General features: G+C 31.9%; 2 protein-coding genes across 2 annotated transcripts; one reads left to right on the top strand and one right to left on the bottom strand.

Moving 5' to 3' along the window:
• Positions 1-2,118: 2,118 nt before the first annotated feature.
• On the bottom strand, positions 2,119-3,731 carry LOC112094616 (chalcone synthase-like). Its single transcript, XM_024176043.1, has 2 exons — positions 3,548-3,731; positions 2,119-3,134 (listed from the first exon to the last, which is right to left on the bottom strand). Exons 1-2 carry the CDS (start codon positions 3,729-3,731, stop codon positions 2,119-2,121), a joined length of 1,200 nt encoding a protein of 399 aa, XP_024031811.1.
• Positions 3,732-8,829: 5,098 nt separating this feature from the next.
• On the top strand, positions 8,830-10,883 carry LOC21394046 (7-deoxyloganetin glucosyltransferase). Its single transcript, XM_010114055.1, has 2 exons — positions 8,830-9,379; positions 9,913-10,883. Exons 1-2 carry the CDS (start codon positions 8,830-8,832, stop codon positions 10,881-10,883), a joined length of 1,521 nt encoding a protein of 506 aa, XP_010112357.1.
• Positions 10,884-16,859: the final 5,976 nt, after the last annotated feature.

Raw genomic sequence — 16,859 nt, 5'->3', positions numbered from 1 at the left:
GATAAGAACATAGTCTTGTCATTACAAACGTGGATTGTGGCACCGGAATCAAGCCACCAATCGGAGAATTTAGATGCAGCCATGTTAGTTTCAGTAATCATGCCAATTTGTAATTCTGAGACCATAGCACAAATGTCTTCGGATTTCTCTTCAACGGCATTGGCATTGTTGGTGTTAACTTCTTCCTTTTTCTTCTTGTCTCTGCAGTCATTTTGGCGATGGCCTTTCTTTCCACAAAAGAAATAATTTCCAGAAAATTTCTTTTGGCCATTACCGGGCTTTTTGAACTTCTTGTCATTATTGACTTTGAAATTCTTTGAAAACTTACTAGCTTCGGCAACATTAACTTTAGAGGAATCTACATTTTTGTTCTTAGAATCACGAGACTTAGTCTCTTCTTCGATTCTAAAGCGTTTTTGTAATTCCTCCAAAGTTATGTCATCTCTCCTATGAAGGAGTTTCTTTCTATAACCATTCCAACTTTGAGGCAATTTAGCAATAATTACCCCCACTTGGAATGATTCAGAAATCTCAACTTTCAATTCACAAATCTTAGTAACAATGACTTGCAATTCATGTATTTGATCTAGAACGGACTTGGTATCAACCATGACAAATTCTAGAAATTTAAAGATGAGAAATTTGTTCGTACCTTCCTTCTCAGTTTTGTATTTGTATTCGAGAGCGTTCCAAATCTCCACCGGAGACTACATCGAGTTATAAAGATCGTAGAGTCTATCAGAGAGAGTGTTGAGAATATGACCCCGGCACATGACTTCATCATCTCCACGCTTCTTCCTTGCGGTCTTCAATTCTTCGGAATCATCCTCCTTTGGTTCAGAAAGTGGCTCCCATTTCGGATCAAGCACCTAGGCGATCTTAAGCACGGTGAGAAGGAAGAACAACTTTCCCTTCCAGCGGGTGAAGTTGCTACCATCAAAACGATCAAGTTGAACATTAGGATTGAGGAAAGACGTCATGTTCTTTTCAACTTCCATTGCAGCAAGATTAAAACCTTAAAAATTGTAAGAAAAATTTAGATTTGGGAGGATGAAAAGAATATAGAAAGCAAGAATAGGGTTTGAGGCGTATAGGAATACTTTCCTTTAAGGTTTTATTTGCCCTCACTTCTCAAAGTTTGCTAATGAGTTTTAATAGCAAATTACCCCCAAGATACAACAAACTCTTGAACACAATATCCAGTAAAAATATTAAGTTCCAGAACAATAATAAATATGTATTTTCTGAATGCATTAATTAAAGACAGAGATGCATCCATCCTCTTTAAACGTTACAACCTTTCACATAAAGATACATTTTCCAATTTGAAGGTTATCTTTTATATGCTGATGCACTTATAACAATAGTTATTTCTATTGTTAATAAATACTCAGATATGTGAGAAAACATATCACAAATGGATGCAATGGTTTAAGTCCTTTTCAGATCACTAAAACACACGAAAACATGTTTTCCGGTAGCAATTTGTGCTGCAGCGGATGACATTCACGCTGCAGCGCTCGGGCTTCGCAAAACAGACCCGAGAGGTCTGTTTTGTGCGCGCTGCAGCGCTTGCTCCTGCTTCGCAAAACAGACCCGAGAGGTCTGTTTTGTGCGCGCTCCTGTAAAGAAAGAAAAAAATAAAATTGAAATAATAACACGGGGGAGAAAATGTTTTTTCTACATACGCTTGTATTAATTGAAGAGCAAATACACTATATATGGGCAAATACACCAACCACTAAAAGTAAAACAATAAGAAAAATTAAGTTCATTACTCTGACCATTACACCATGACTCCACGTAATTACTAAACACTAACCAACAGATAAAAAAAAAAAAAAAAAAAAAAAAAAAAAAAAAAAAAAAAAAAAAACACCTATAAAGAGTAGCGCTACGACTACCACTTACTGCAACAAACTCCAAATAACACCGGAATACATAAAAACAGTTACGATTCGGTCAAACAATGACCACATGATTATTTTATTCAACATTAACAAGCCTAGTAAAACATGACACCTAACTCAAAAGCAAATCATATTGATCCCGTAGTTAGTTTTGTAACCACAGTGGTTTTATTGCTGATCTAGTAGTTATATAACTGCCGAAACAACATTAATATTTGTATATAGGTACGCTTTGCAAGACGACAGTCTCCACTGTGAGTCCCGGCCCGAACCCAAACAGAACTCCCCACTCGAGACCTTCGCCGGTGGTGCTCATTCCCTCTTGCAACGACCTTTTCCTCATCTCGTCTAGTATAAAAAACACGCACGCACTCGACATATTCCCATACTCGCTCAGCACATGCCATGTAGTCCTAAGCTTCTCTTTCTCCAGCTTAACTCTCGCTTCGATCGCCTTGAGAATGGCGGCGCCACCAGGATGCGGCGCCCAAAATATCGAGTTCCAGTCGCTTATCCCGAATGGCCTAAACGCATCATCCAGACATGTCCCAATGTTGTCGCCGATCAGTTGGGGAACTTTCGGCGACAGATAAAATGTCATGCCAACTTCTCGTATATGTCCCTCAATTGTGCCTTCCGACTCGGGAAGAATAGTTTGCGACGATGAAACAAGGCGAAATAATGGCTTTTCAACAGATGACAAACCATTAGTGCCGGCGTGATCGGCACCGATAATGACGGCCGCCGCACCGTCTGCGAAGATTGCTTGGCCCACGAGGTTTGCCATATCTTCCTCGCATGGCCCACGAAAGGTGGTGATTGTGATTTCAGAGCACACGACAAGAACCCGAGCACCGGGGTTATTCTCGGCGAGGTCCTTGGCAATGCGGAGGATGGTGCCTCCGGCGAAGCAGCCTTGGTGATAGAGCATTACTCTCTTGACGGACGGTTTTAGGCCGAGGGACTTGATCAGCTGGTAATCGGCGCCGGGCATTTCAACGCCGGATGTTGAATTGAAGACGAGGTGGGTGATGTTAGATTTTGGTTGGCCCCACTCTTTGATCGCAGCCGATGCTGCTTTTTCAGCGAGCTTTGGCATCTCCACTATTTTCATGTCTAGACGTGCGTCCAGAGATGAGGCATTGTAGACACCAAAATTTGGATTTTCTTTGAGGATTTCTTCTGTCAGGTGCATGTATCGCTTCTTTATCATTGATTTCTCGCCTGCATGCATATTAACATATATTTAATATGATGATATCTATGTTAGATATATATAATATCATGAACGTAGGTGTGTGTGTGTCTATATATATATATATATATATATATATATGTTTTTGGTCTAATAAATTTGCATGCATGTCACTAGTGAAAACCAGTATAATTAATATTATTTAATTATTGTGATGGCTAAGTGTATTATTCCATAGAGTATCTAAGCTGGGATATAAAATCGATCTTAGTTATTGTAAAGTCGCGAATAAAAAATGAGAATAAAGAAAAACAAACTTCATACCCAAGTAATTAACGTCGATATTGAGATCGATCCACTACACACAATACGGATGATAGATAGATAGTACATGCAATGTCTTATATATATATATGTTTGTAGTTGGTAAGTTTTTACTTACAAATGCGTTTGAATTTCTCTTTCAATGTCATCTTTTGTTCAGAATTAGTGACTCTAAAATAATAATCAGGATAATCAGCTTGGTAGATGCAGTTGGATGGATTGGCTGTGGCAATGGAAAAAATTGATGCTAGACCTTGATCAGCTTGTCCATTCACCGCTTGAGTTTCCGCCATAGTTGCCATTGACGATAATGCTTTCTATAAAATGTTATAATATAGCTTAATAATTATGCATCACAAGATGAAAGAAGAATGTATATGCATCACAAGATGGATACTTCTCTTGTCATTGGCCTTGGGTTTTATAGACGAATGCGAGAAGAAGAGTGACAAGCACCGAGACATTTTATAAGGATAGTAAATTTGGACTCGTAATAATACATATTATACTACTTGTTAATTTACCAAATCGACCTATCGTATCTTTATTGCATTAAATATACTTTACTACATGGAAAAAAATTATTGAAATAATCTGCATCACATGATGCCCTGCCTACCTAGCTACTATATATTTGCATAACTTTCACATGATACCCTGCCTACCTACTGTATATTTGCAGATTTTTTTATTCTATTAATTAAGACACTCTGGCAATAATAATTTTAATATAATTAAATCTAGATATCATTGTTTTTTTCATATATAGATCTGTATTAATTATTCTATATCTAGATTTTGACTGTGGCAGAACATTTTAGTATAATTAGTTCATATTGGACTTTGGATCAAGCAAGAACCCTAAAACACGAAATACGTACGTAATAATTTCCCTAAAAATCGATAGAAACTGTGCGAGATGTGGGAATTGAGCTCCTATAATATTTTGTTCGAATTAAAATGCTTCTGATTCCAGAAGGATTTGTTCTTCTTGCATAGTGCGTACACGTTCCAATTTTAAGATTTGAGTTCTTATCTTTTTAGGTGAGATTTCAATGAGATTCATAGTCAAATTTATCTCATGACTTAAACTGAAAAGAAAATCCATGAATAGTCTCTCTGTTAAAATTTAATAAAATCATCAAATTAGACTAATAAAAAATCCCCAATTTTTTTTTTCTTTCTGGAGATATAAAGTCCGTACACTGGAAGTTAAATCATATTTATAAGTCCCTAAACTGAAAAATTGTCAAAATTAGAATCAAGATTGAGGTCGGAGGTGGGACGAGTTTAGGATCGTGGCCAATGAGGCTAGTACCGAGGGCTATTAAGAAAACGTTTTACAACAAAGCTACAGATATTTGACGTATTCTTCTACTCATTTATTCACATAAATACTAATTTTGTCACATTTTATTTATTAGTATTTAGGGACAAAATTTAATAAAGCATAACATTTTTTGTTTATTTAATATTGGAACTAATTTTAGAACCATTTTTTTGTTTGGAGACTAAATTTAGTATAATTTTTGACACAATGACTATTTCTAGAGAAAGAAAATAGTTCTGTAATACCCGACATTTTCAGCTTTTAGCTTAGCAATATTTATGTTTTACTTAATTTCAAGTGCGATGTATATTTATTAATGTGATTGGCATAGAATAGAAGACCATAGAAGTATGAGATAGAGAGATTCATTAAACCAGTTTAAGGTAAGCATGTGGTGGCATAAGTAGATAAATATCACCTAATATGACTCACGGATAGATAACAAATTAAGAAAATGAATTAAATTGGCCATGCTATATAGACTTGTGAATAAGCTTGTTGATCTTTGAGGTGCCACTTGTAATATTTAAGGCTTGAAGCTAAGGACTATGGTTTGGTGTGTAATCTCGTAATACTAGCCGCCTAACTTATTATAAAGCTTTAGTGCCCAAGTTTATAACGTTATATAAGTGGGTTTACAGCTAATTTCTAAGAGCACAGAAATGAAATTAAAAAAAAAGGAAATAAATAAGATAGTGAGAGAAATAGTATTCTTACCACTGCATCGAACACTATTATAATTAATTATAATTATAATTATAATTATAGCCGTCTAAGTTTTATAAAGCTTTATTTTCCAAGTTTATAATATTATATAAGCGGGTTTACAGCTAATTTCTAAGAGCACAAAAAAGAAATAAAATAAAATAAAATAAATAAGATAATGAGAGAAATAAGAGGGAAAATTAATAGAAAAAGATGGTTTTTAATCTCTACTAGTTAATTTATAAGTATTCCCACCACTGCATTGCATTACTTGAATAATATTATGTTTTTAAATAGAGGTTTTAGTCCATATATGTTATTATTGACATGTTTTAATGTGATTTTGAAAATATTTGCTGGATCTGATGTGAAATTTTGTGCTTATTATGAACCAATTGATATATGATAATGGTTAAATCCTTAAGGAATAAGAGATTCTAAAACAGGAGATACATGAAAGAGGTTATGATAACATAAGACTAACATTATATAAGAGGACCCTAAAATTGAAAGTAAAAGAGATTTATTTTGAAAGTGGAAATTATTGAATGGTTTACTTACTGAGTTATTGTTCATATAATTTTCATGATGCAAACAAGCTTTATAATTTAAGTTTCTATTGACTGAACAAGAATGGTCTAAAAATTTCATGATAGGTCTAGGAATATTAAGATTCGAGATTCATAATCTTAAGAATTTGTATGAGTTGTTTTTGTAATAGACATTTTATATTAGTATTAATTTTTTTGAGTTGTTTTTGTAATAGACATTTTATATTAGTATTAATTTTTTTGAGTTGTTTTTGTAATAGACATTTTATATTAGTATTAATTTTTTTTTGTTGCCGGCATTTTCAACTGCTAACTCTGGAAGGGCTTACAAGTTCATAGAATTTTTATGAGTCCAATTTAATGATTTTCATCTAGAATTTAGTACAGAACTATTCCTGAGACGTTTTGAATTCAAAAACCATTCATCAAACCAAATTAGCTATAAGGGTTCATTTTAAATAGAGAAAAGATGGAATTTGGGCATAAATTCAAAATTTGAAGATATAAATATCAAGAATTCAAGATATATGGTATGATTTTATAACCTTAAAATAGAAAGTATAAAAATTTAAAACAAAAATCTTTGAAATAGGTAACGTCTATATAGATAAATATATATATTAGGATGAGTTTTCAATAGTTACGTCTCCATCGATGGCCACCTGTTAATTATAATAATTTAATGACGTGATGTGATAAGAATTTAATTTCATTAATTATAATAAATTTTTTTAGTCATCTACATAATTTATTACAACCATAAGATCAATATCTTACGGTTAAAATAATGATACTTTTTGAATTGATAAATATTAGAGTAACCATTAAAACCACACTCATTATCTTCTTCATGTGTGTATATATATATATATATATATAAAGAAAAATGAGACAAATATCCTCTTAAATTGTATGAGTCTAAATTTTTAACTCTCATTTTTTATTAATACCCTTGTAATAAAATATTATATTAATTAAAAAGATATTTATCAAAAATAATAGGTAAAAAACTAAACTTATATATTTTTAAAAGTAGATTCGCCTCGTTCGTTTCGATGATTCGAGTTTAAAATTCGAGTTGAGATGTAATTTTATGTGAGAGCTTTTTACTGTAGTAAAAAAGTTAGATGTGACTGTTTGTGAGAGTTTTTTACTGTAACAAAACTTAAATTCTAAACTCGAATCAGCGAAACGAACGAAATATTTTCTCTTAAAAAATATGATTGGTTGATTTCCTGTGTGACAATATCATCACTGCTCAAAAAAATAAAAAAATAGGGATTCGGTATCAATTACGGAGTGTTTTGTTGACCACATAATACACATTGCTCGAAGTGGTCAAACTAAATAGCCAGCTCAGCATGTTTAGACAGCTGAACTTAAGTGCAGCAGATACAAATTTGTTGGAGTTTGGTAGAACAACTCAACGGTTGTAGGATTAGTTACAGATCTAGATTTTCATGGATTATTAGTTACATAATTGCTCTAATAATTATCAAATATAAACGTAAGTTGTTGCGCTCATATGACTAATCATTGAGAGCTTCATAATTTTTTCTCTAATAGTCTATATGTATTTTTTTCTCTTATTTTCTATCTTGCAAAACACTGAGTTTCATTTTGATATCAGAGCGGTAAGATCAAACGAGCGGCTCAATCTATAAGATTGATGACTCTAAAGAGAATATCATCTTGTGAAAATCTGTAAAGAATAAAATAAATCTAAGTCATCCATCATTTAAATATGATAATAAATGATAATTTATAACGATATTGAATCACTCCACTTATTTAATTAACCTTTAAAGATGAAAAGAAAAATAGAAATAGCGTGGGAAAAACTTTTTAAAAGAAACTAAAAAGAAAAGAAATATCTCATAGGACTTGTCATTTTTAACGGTAGATTAAGATTTCAATAGTTACATCTGAAGAGTCAATATTAAAAATTTACAGTACGACATAACTGTTATATCATATCACAGATCAAACCATTAAAAACATAATTTAACAGATAAAATGTAATATCTAGATCTACCGATAAATAAAAAGGGGAGGTCCTATTAGAAAATTTTCTAAGAAGAAATAACATTACTTACAGTGTGGGGGTTATTAATACACTGTGATGAGGATCACAAATTTCGTGCACGCTTATGTGATGAGGATCACAAATTCGTGCACGCTTAGTTTAACCTCATTTGATTGTATGGTCAAAACAAATTCTACAAGGTCTACCAATAGGATACAATTATCGTGCCTACAACATATAGCAATACCATATTAATATATATATATATATATATATACACTTTTTCTACAATTCTCAAGGTGAATATGAAAAACGTAACACAATAGTTATTAAATGTAACATTAACGTTAAAGATATGTAGTATAGTCATTGAATGGCTAAATTCATTAATGTTACACCTCTTAATTAATATATATTACTTTACATTACGTTTTCATACCTATACATACCTACACATTAAGTTGAAGGAATCTCTATCACTAAAGAGACCGTAAAAAAAACCATATATATATATATATATAAATATAAATTATTTTTAACTTCAATTATTGAACAGGAAAACTTTTGTCTTCTTATATTTTTCAATTCCGCAGCCATCAAAGCCCCTTTATTTTTATTTTTTTTACCACGACCCAAGGTCACAAAACACTTAAGAATTTATAATGTTCTTTTTCATCAATATCAGAGCCAAGGCCATATAAAAGAGAGCTCAATTAGCAATGTCAACAAATTGCATATCCACTAAACATTATCATATACTTAGGAAGAAGGAATATTAGCAAATATCAATGGGTTCTTTGCCGGAAGTAACAAACAAGCCTCACGCCGTGTGTATCCCACACCCAACACAAGGCCACATAAACCCAATGCTTAATCTGGCCAAATTGCTTCACCGCAGAGGCTTCCACATAACCTTCGTCAACACCGAGTTCAACCATAAACGAATGCTCAATTCTAGAAGATGCAAATCCCTCGACATCTCGCCGGACTTCCGTTTCGAAGCTATACCGGACGGTCTTCCTCCTCCTCCGGCCGGCGATGATGATGATGCCGTTCAACATGTACCAGAACTCTGTGAATCAATCGGAAACAAGTGCTTGTTAGAGCCGCTTCGCAAGCTTCTCGCCATGCTCAACGAGGGCAGATCATCTAATGGCTTTAGTACTGTTATTCCACCGGTAAGCTGTATTGTTTCAGATGGTATTATGACATTCACTATTGAAGCTGCAGAAGAGCTGGGAATACCGGTTGCGCTCTTTTGGACTGCCAGTGCCTGCGGCTTCATAGCCTATAAACAATATTGGGATCTTGTTGAAAAAGGTCTTATACCCCTCAAAGGTATAAAATTATTTAATATACAGGCTACATATTTTTTATTTTGTAAGTATCTTTCTTTCCATGCATGTATTAACTACACTTATTAGTCCAATTTTAGGATGCGCTTTTTCTTGCATTTGCCAAGCCGTGATATATTTGGTAGTGTCATTTGGTTCTTTGTTTCTCTAGACTAAACACCCGCAAAAAACCACTGCATTCAATTTTGGTAACAGATAAGTTGAACTTTTTATGATACCATAACAAAAACTGGACTTTCTAAAACTGATGACTCAATCATAGAAAGGTAATTGTGAAGTGGAGTAAACAGACACCTTAATAAGTATATGATTATTTTTATATTTAAATGATTTGGAGCTCGGTAAATTGGTATATTTTTAGTTTTTGCACTTCATATTTGGATGTGTCAAATGATTTATGTGTTAAGTCAATCTTGTGCTGTTTTTGCTACTTGTTCTGTTTTGGATCTTGCTATTTGTTCTGTTTTTGTTTGTTAGTTTTTTATTTTTTATTTTTTATTTTTGTATGTTATGCAGATGAAAGCTACTTAAGAAATGGATATTTAGACAACCCTATTATAGACTGGATTCCTGGAATAAAAGAAATTCGTCTGAGAGATAGTCCAAGCTTTTACTTAAATAGTAGCACAAATGCAAATGAGCACACAATGATGAAATTCTTCACAGCGGAGATAGAGGCAACTTCTAGAGCTTCCGCCATAATCATAAACACTTTCGACGCGCTGGAGGACAAAGTGTTGGAAGCTCTGAAGGTGTTATCACCTCCACTTTACACGGTGGGGCCCATCCACGAGCATTGGAAAATGGCTCAACAAAACATGAAGAGTGGTTTGTCTTCCGTCGGATTCAATCTCTGGAAAGAACAAGATGAATGCCTCCAATGGCTGAATTCGAAGCAACCCAGGTCTGTGCTTTACGTCAACTTCGGCAGTGTCGCCTTCATGACCTCAAATTGCTTTCAGGAATTCGCTTGGGGTTTGGCCAACAGCGGGAAACCTTTCATCTGGATAGTTAGGCCCGATCTCGTCGTCGACGGTGATTCGGCACTCCTTCTGTCGCAGGAGTTTCTGGAAGAGACGAGAGGGAGAGGTTTCGTGGTGACATGGTGCCCGCAAGAGCAGGTCTTGAGCCACCCGTCGGTCGGTGGGTTCTTGACGCATTGCGGTTGGAACTCCACCCTCGAGGCCTTGAGCGCGGGTGTGCCCATGATTTGTCGGCCGTTCCTGTCGGAGCAGCCGACCAATTGTAGGTTCTTGTGCACCGAATGGGGCGTCGGTTTCGAGATCGAGGGGGGAGACGTTAAAAGAGATCAAGTGGAAAAGGTTGTAAAGGAGTTGATGGAAGGAGAGAGAGGTGAGGAGATGAGAAAGAAGGCCGTTGAGTGGAAGAGAGAGGCTGAGGAGGCCATTGCTCCTGGTGGTTCTTCATGGCTAAATTTTGATAAGATGGTCAAGGAGGTTTTGACGGTATCGTCGTCAAAGCCTTAGATTACTGAACAAATAATGTTAGGGGCACGTCCAAGCCCAGATAAGATCTTTTTTATTATTGAGAGAATTACCGAAATTTATCTGTAAGAATGTACTAATCTAAATTTTTATCTTTTATTTTTAATTAAAAAGTAATAATCAGAATATAAGAGAAAAAATCAAGACCCTAAGTAGTTATTTATCTCTTTTTTTTTTTTTTTTTTTTTTTTTTTTTTTTTTAGTTGTGGTAGTGAGAATCAGTTGTATCCTTAAACATTTTTCCTACCTCAATGCTATATTTCACGTCATATATATACTTCTTTTCTTTTTTTTTTTTTTTTTTTTTTTTTTTTTTTTTTTAAGTTTAATGGGCAAGTTGCAAAGTGGGCTGTGCGTTGGGAAAGGAGAGTAGGTGTAAGTTTGAAAATAACTTGTTTTTTTTGTTTTTTTTTATTATAATAATAATTAGCTTGGTAGGGGTGCCGAGTTTGTCTTCTTCTTTCTTGGTCTCGAATGTTTCTGTTTATTCCTTTGTTAATGAATGTAGGTCGATTTGATTATAAGGATTCTTCTTATAATTTTATTGTTGTTTATTTTTCGAGATATATATTTATATGTTTGCTTCCAAAGTTTTTGTTTTTTTGGTTTTCCTGAAAGCTGCCAATTTTAAATTATTCAGACGTTTGTTAGTTCCACCAAACTATTTGGCAGAAAGGTATGACGCTTATGTTATTATAGGTACAAGTTACACCGTAAAAGCAAAAAACCGCTATATGTTACAAAGTCTCCTTAAATTTTTGGCCATTTTACACTTTTGGCCCTCCTTATAAGTCTTATTATTATAAGACATATAATATAACACCGAATAGAAACACAGCTAATATAAAAGCGAAACACGATATATGTAGTTCCAAAACCATAGTTGAATTATAATGAGTGAGTATTTTACTTACAAATTAAGTACTTTTAAATTTGAGTATTTGTAAGCATTTTTGTTAATTTAATTTATTTTTGCAAGTTAAAGTTAAAATGAAATAAAATGAGCAAAAATTTGACTTTAGAACATAGTTTAACATTTGAGGCGTAACTCTTTCATCTGAAGTCTAAATGAGGTGATCTTAATGGTGTTAGAAAGATAAGAGATAGAGCTACAATTTTTATGAAGATACTAAAGACTAATTCGGCCATATAGAATGTGAAAATCCTTCTCGAAATTAGACATCCGCTGCCGTGGGAAATCCATCCGCTACAGCGAATTTCTTGCCTGAGAGCAAGAAAACTACACATCCGCTGCAGCAGGAAATTCATCCACTACAATGGGTGAGCCTATGCTACTAGCGTTTTTCAGAAATCTTAAGCGGCACTGCAGCGAGAAAATAATTCGCTGCAGTACCTGCACGTATACTGCAGTCATTTTAAGGCCTCTTTTGTACTGATTTTGAGGAGGTATAAATAAGAAATGTGTTGAGAATCAAAGTGGCTCTTTCGAAACCCAAAAACGCAGAACCCTAAAGAGGAAAATACAAGGATTCGAGGGCTTGCTCGAAGATATGAAGAAATATTGAAGATTGCGGAACTCAATTGACATCTAGTTCTTCACACACTCTCTTCCTCTATTTTAGCTTTGAGTTTGTGTTATTCTCTGATATATATGATTAATTATAGATTTGGGTTTTGGTTTGTTTATGTGTTTTAATTTGGGATTCTTGATGTATTATTCTAGCTAAACTCTTAGAGCTAGGGGCTTAATGTATTTTAACGTTGCTAAGCTTTGAATATTCTAAGTGCTTGTTAATGAGATTTTTCACTTTAATTCATTTGTGTTTCTCTATGTTAATTGTTCTAATTTGTGGGTTCATGAATTAGAGATATAGATGTGTAGATTTAGACTTGAGAGAGTTACTTTCACATGTTGGGATTTAGAAAACGCAACCTAGAGTTAATTGAGTTTGAGAGGCCAATTAACTCGGTAGTCAAGATTAAGTTTGCTTAATGGATGCTTAAGGATATTGCTTAATTAGTTTTGCATACTATTTTACTTGGCACTCAGGAAAAAGAGTGAAATTATTTTTGAAAACCTAAACTAATGAGAGTGAAATAAATTGACGAGCGTAAGAATTGGATATCAACATAACTTAGTAAAGAGAGAACAAAACCCCTAATCACTTCATTATCATCAGAGTTTCCTTCGATCTTCATTTTGAAATTGTACTTTTATTATTTACTTATTTATTTTAGTTATTATTTTTATTACTTTTCTTTATTCGTTACTTATTTTGATTGTTTAAATAATTTTACAATCAATTAATTTTGATAATTAACAAAAATTAAACACAATTTTAATGAGATTGATACTCCTATTCACATTATATTAGTGTGTGTTTAAAAAGGTGATTCGTGTTATGATTTGAATTATAATTATTGATTCGTTATAAATAATTTTTCTCATAAAAAATACACGTAAAATAAAAATAATTTTAAATTATAATTCTGAATCTATGAATCACACGTTCACTTATTTGAGACAACTCACTTCATTTATTTCATTAATTTAAATTTTCAGTTATATATTTTTATAATAAAAAATTTTTAAAAAATGTCACATCTAATTTTTTTTATTATAATAAAATAATTTTAAAAAATATTATATTTTAATTAAATTAAAAATTTAAATTCGTAAAATGTATCAAATTATTACTTTTGAAAAGCAGGACACACGCATCAAATCAACCATAAAGACTTTCTCGAGAAGATAACCCGTCAATAGTAGTTACCACTCATATATACAATTGAAGACGAGGTGACTGATGTTAACTTTGGTTGGCCCCATTCTTTGATGGCGTTCATTGCTGCTTTTTCACAAGTTTTGACGTCTCAACTTTTTTTGAAGATGTTTAATTGAAAATTTTAAATTATGTGATTTAAATTATTTTTAATTTATGTATATTTTTTATAAAAAAAATATTATAATAAATTATGAATTATGATTTAAATAAAAAAATAAATCATTCTACAACATTCTAGACGTGCATCATAGATGAGGCAACTTAACATTTATTATAATTATGATATGACATCAATACTTATTAATATCTTATCATCATCTATTTTGATGATACACATTCAAAAAATTTATTATTATAATTATGATGTGATATCAATACTTATTAATATTGTATCATGATCCATTTCAATGATATATATTTAAAAATATGATTTTAGAGAAAATTAAAAAGCAAAGGTACGTAAGTAAAAAAGTAAGAAAAAGCAAAAAAGAAAAAATAAAGCAAGCAATGACAGAGTAAGGAAAAAAAAAAAAAACGACAAAACACGTCGTTTTCAAGTTTCAACAGCGCAACAAAAAGAAACTCACATATGTAGTAGAACGACACTAGCATAATATAATAAATATGTATCATTCACATGTGTGTATTTCACATAACAATAAAAACAGTACTATTTTGGTCCATGCATGTCGCTTAAAATCAGAATCAATATTAATTGCGAAAGCTAAGGGCCTAAAATTAAAGCTAGGCCTTGATCAGCTAGTCCGTTCACTTCTTTATTTCACATGACAATAGTGCTTTCTACAAAATGTTATAATATAGCTAATAACAATTATTGACTTTTTTTCTTTTTTTAAAAAAAAAATGCAGCACAAGATGGATACTTCTTTTGTCATTGCCATGGGGTTTTATAGACGAATGCGTGAGGTGAGAACTGAGAAGTGTGGGGACTCTTAAATCCTATTCATTTTATCGATTTTAAGTTTAAAATTTAAGTTTAGTTATAGTAAAATATTTTTAAAAATAATCACATTAATTTTTTTTATTATAATAAATTTTTTTTATATAAAATCATATGTCAATTTAAATTAACAAGTGAGTCCTTAAAAATACATATTAATCTGTTGTATCATCGCCATATTATATATACTTTATTATGAAAAAAAAAAGTCATTAAAGTAATCTGCATCAATGATGCCGTGCCTTACCTACTTTATATTTGCAGATTTTTTTATTCTATTAGATAAGAAACTCTGGATCTAGATCTATATTAAATTATTCTATATCTATATTTTGAGTGTGGCATAACATTTTAATATAATTAGTTCATATTGGGAAGGAACCTGTCAGAGATGGATACAACTTGGAATTGGATCAATCAAGACTCTATTTATTTCACCGATTTAAATTTTATTATAGTAAAAAGTTTTAAAAAATAATTAAATTTAGCTTTTTTATTACAGTAAAATGTTCTCATATAAAATCACATTTTAATTTAAATTAAAAACTTACATTAATAAACTAAACGGGCCTAAAAATCCTAACTGAGATCACTTGTCCAAAAAATCCTGTCCCAAACCATGTCAACCCAATAGGAAAACGCCATGTCGTTAACGATTTAACAGGTTAACTCCGTTAATTAACTTCTCCTTTTCGACTTTCTTTTTTTTTATTTGTTTTAAAGTAAAATTCAGACCATAGTGGTCTCTTCTCTAAGGATGGGAACCAAACGTCATTTTTCATTTTAGTGTATTTTTAGTAACAAGATTCGTACTCTATTCAAATTATGATTTATAATTTATTATAATATATTTTTTTTAAAATATATATATAAATTAAAAATAATTTTAATCTCATTTTTAATTCACGAATCAAACGCATTAGAGCTGGCAAATTTTTCGATCTGTCTTTATGGTTCAAAATGGTAGAAACTCGCTCCAGTTTACCATCAAAGACCATCATAAATCCTACGTCTGAAAAGGCATTAATTCATGAATCAATTTTTTTTTTTTTCTAAAAAAAACTCTTCCGTTCCCAATTCGTCGCCTTCCCCACCTTCTCCGATAGTTTTAGCTTCCATCTCGGTGACCGATCTATTCTGCGACGATCTTACCAATAAGAGAGAAGAAAGTCAGAAAGAAGACGAGAAGACAATTAACAGAGTTAGCCCACATAAATATTGTTAAACTCATTAATGACATGGCATTTTCTTATTGGGTGGACGTGGTTTGGGATAGGATTTTTTGGACAGGTGATCTCAATCCGAAATATGTTAATAATTTCCCTAAAAATTATTAGAAGAGCGCTGCTATTTAACCCGAGCGGGCTATTCTCAGGTCCGTTTGGTTCGTTAATTTAAATTTTTAATTTAAATTGAAATGTGATATTATGTGAGAGTTTTTTATTGTAATAAAAAAGTTAAATGTGACTATTTTTAAAAATTTTTTACTATAATAAAACTCGAATTCTAAACTCAAATCAGTAAAAATAACGGGACCCTCATGATTCATGGTAGAGGATTGATTAGTACACACATCAATACAGCCAAATCATTTAAATTTTTTTTAAATAAAGTTAGTTTGTGGGCCCCGCCAATCTCTCTCTTTTACTATTAGCTGAAAGTACGTGATGCATCTGCCGTGGAAGTACGTGATACCTCTCTGCCGTGTTTGAAATTATTCTTATTTTTATTTTTTACATTTTAAAAAAAAAGAATTAAAATTTTAGTAGAGAGAGACATTAATAAATTTTTTATACTAAAAATAATCTTTTAATAAAATTATTACACACATTTTTAAAAATAATTTTTATTTAAAATTAAAAATATTTTTATTTTTATTTTTATATAAAAAACAAAATTTTGAAACGAATTATAAAGGCACCTCTCATTTCTCTTTCTTTTTTCCCCCATCAAACTCTGATACCACCTTTACTTTTCTCATTTCTCAATTTTTTGTCTGGTAGGAAAAAAAAGATAGACGTAGAAAGTAGAAAAAAAAACCGTTAATAAAAAAAGATTGACATAGAAAGTAGAAAGAGTTTACCTCGTAGACTTTTGATAATTTTTTTATTTTTTAACCGTTAAATTTATATTATAATTTATTTATTTCATATATATTTTTAATGTGATATACTTTTAATTAGATTTAACGGTTAAAAATTAAAATTATTGATAAGATGGAATACCAAAAAAATTCAAAAAAAAAAGATT

Source organism: Morus notabilis, unplaced genomic scaffold (genome assembly GCF_000414095.1).
Source record: "Morus notabilis unplaced genomic scaffold, ASM41409v2 Scaffold784, whole genome shotgun sequence".
In the NCBI taxonomy this organism is placed as follows: domain Eukaryota; kingdom Viridiplantae; phylum Streptophyta; class Magnoliopsida; order Rosales; family Moraceae; genus Morus; species Morus notabilis.
This window is presented reverse-complemented; position numbering and strand designations above follow the sequence as displayed.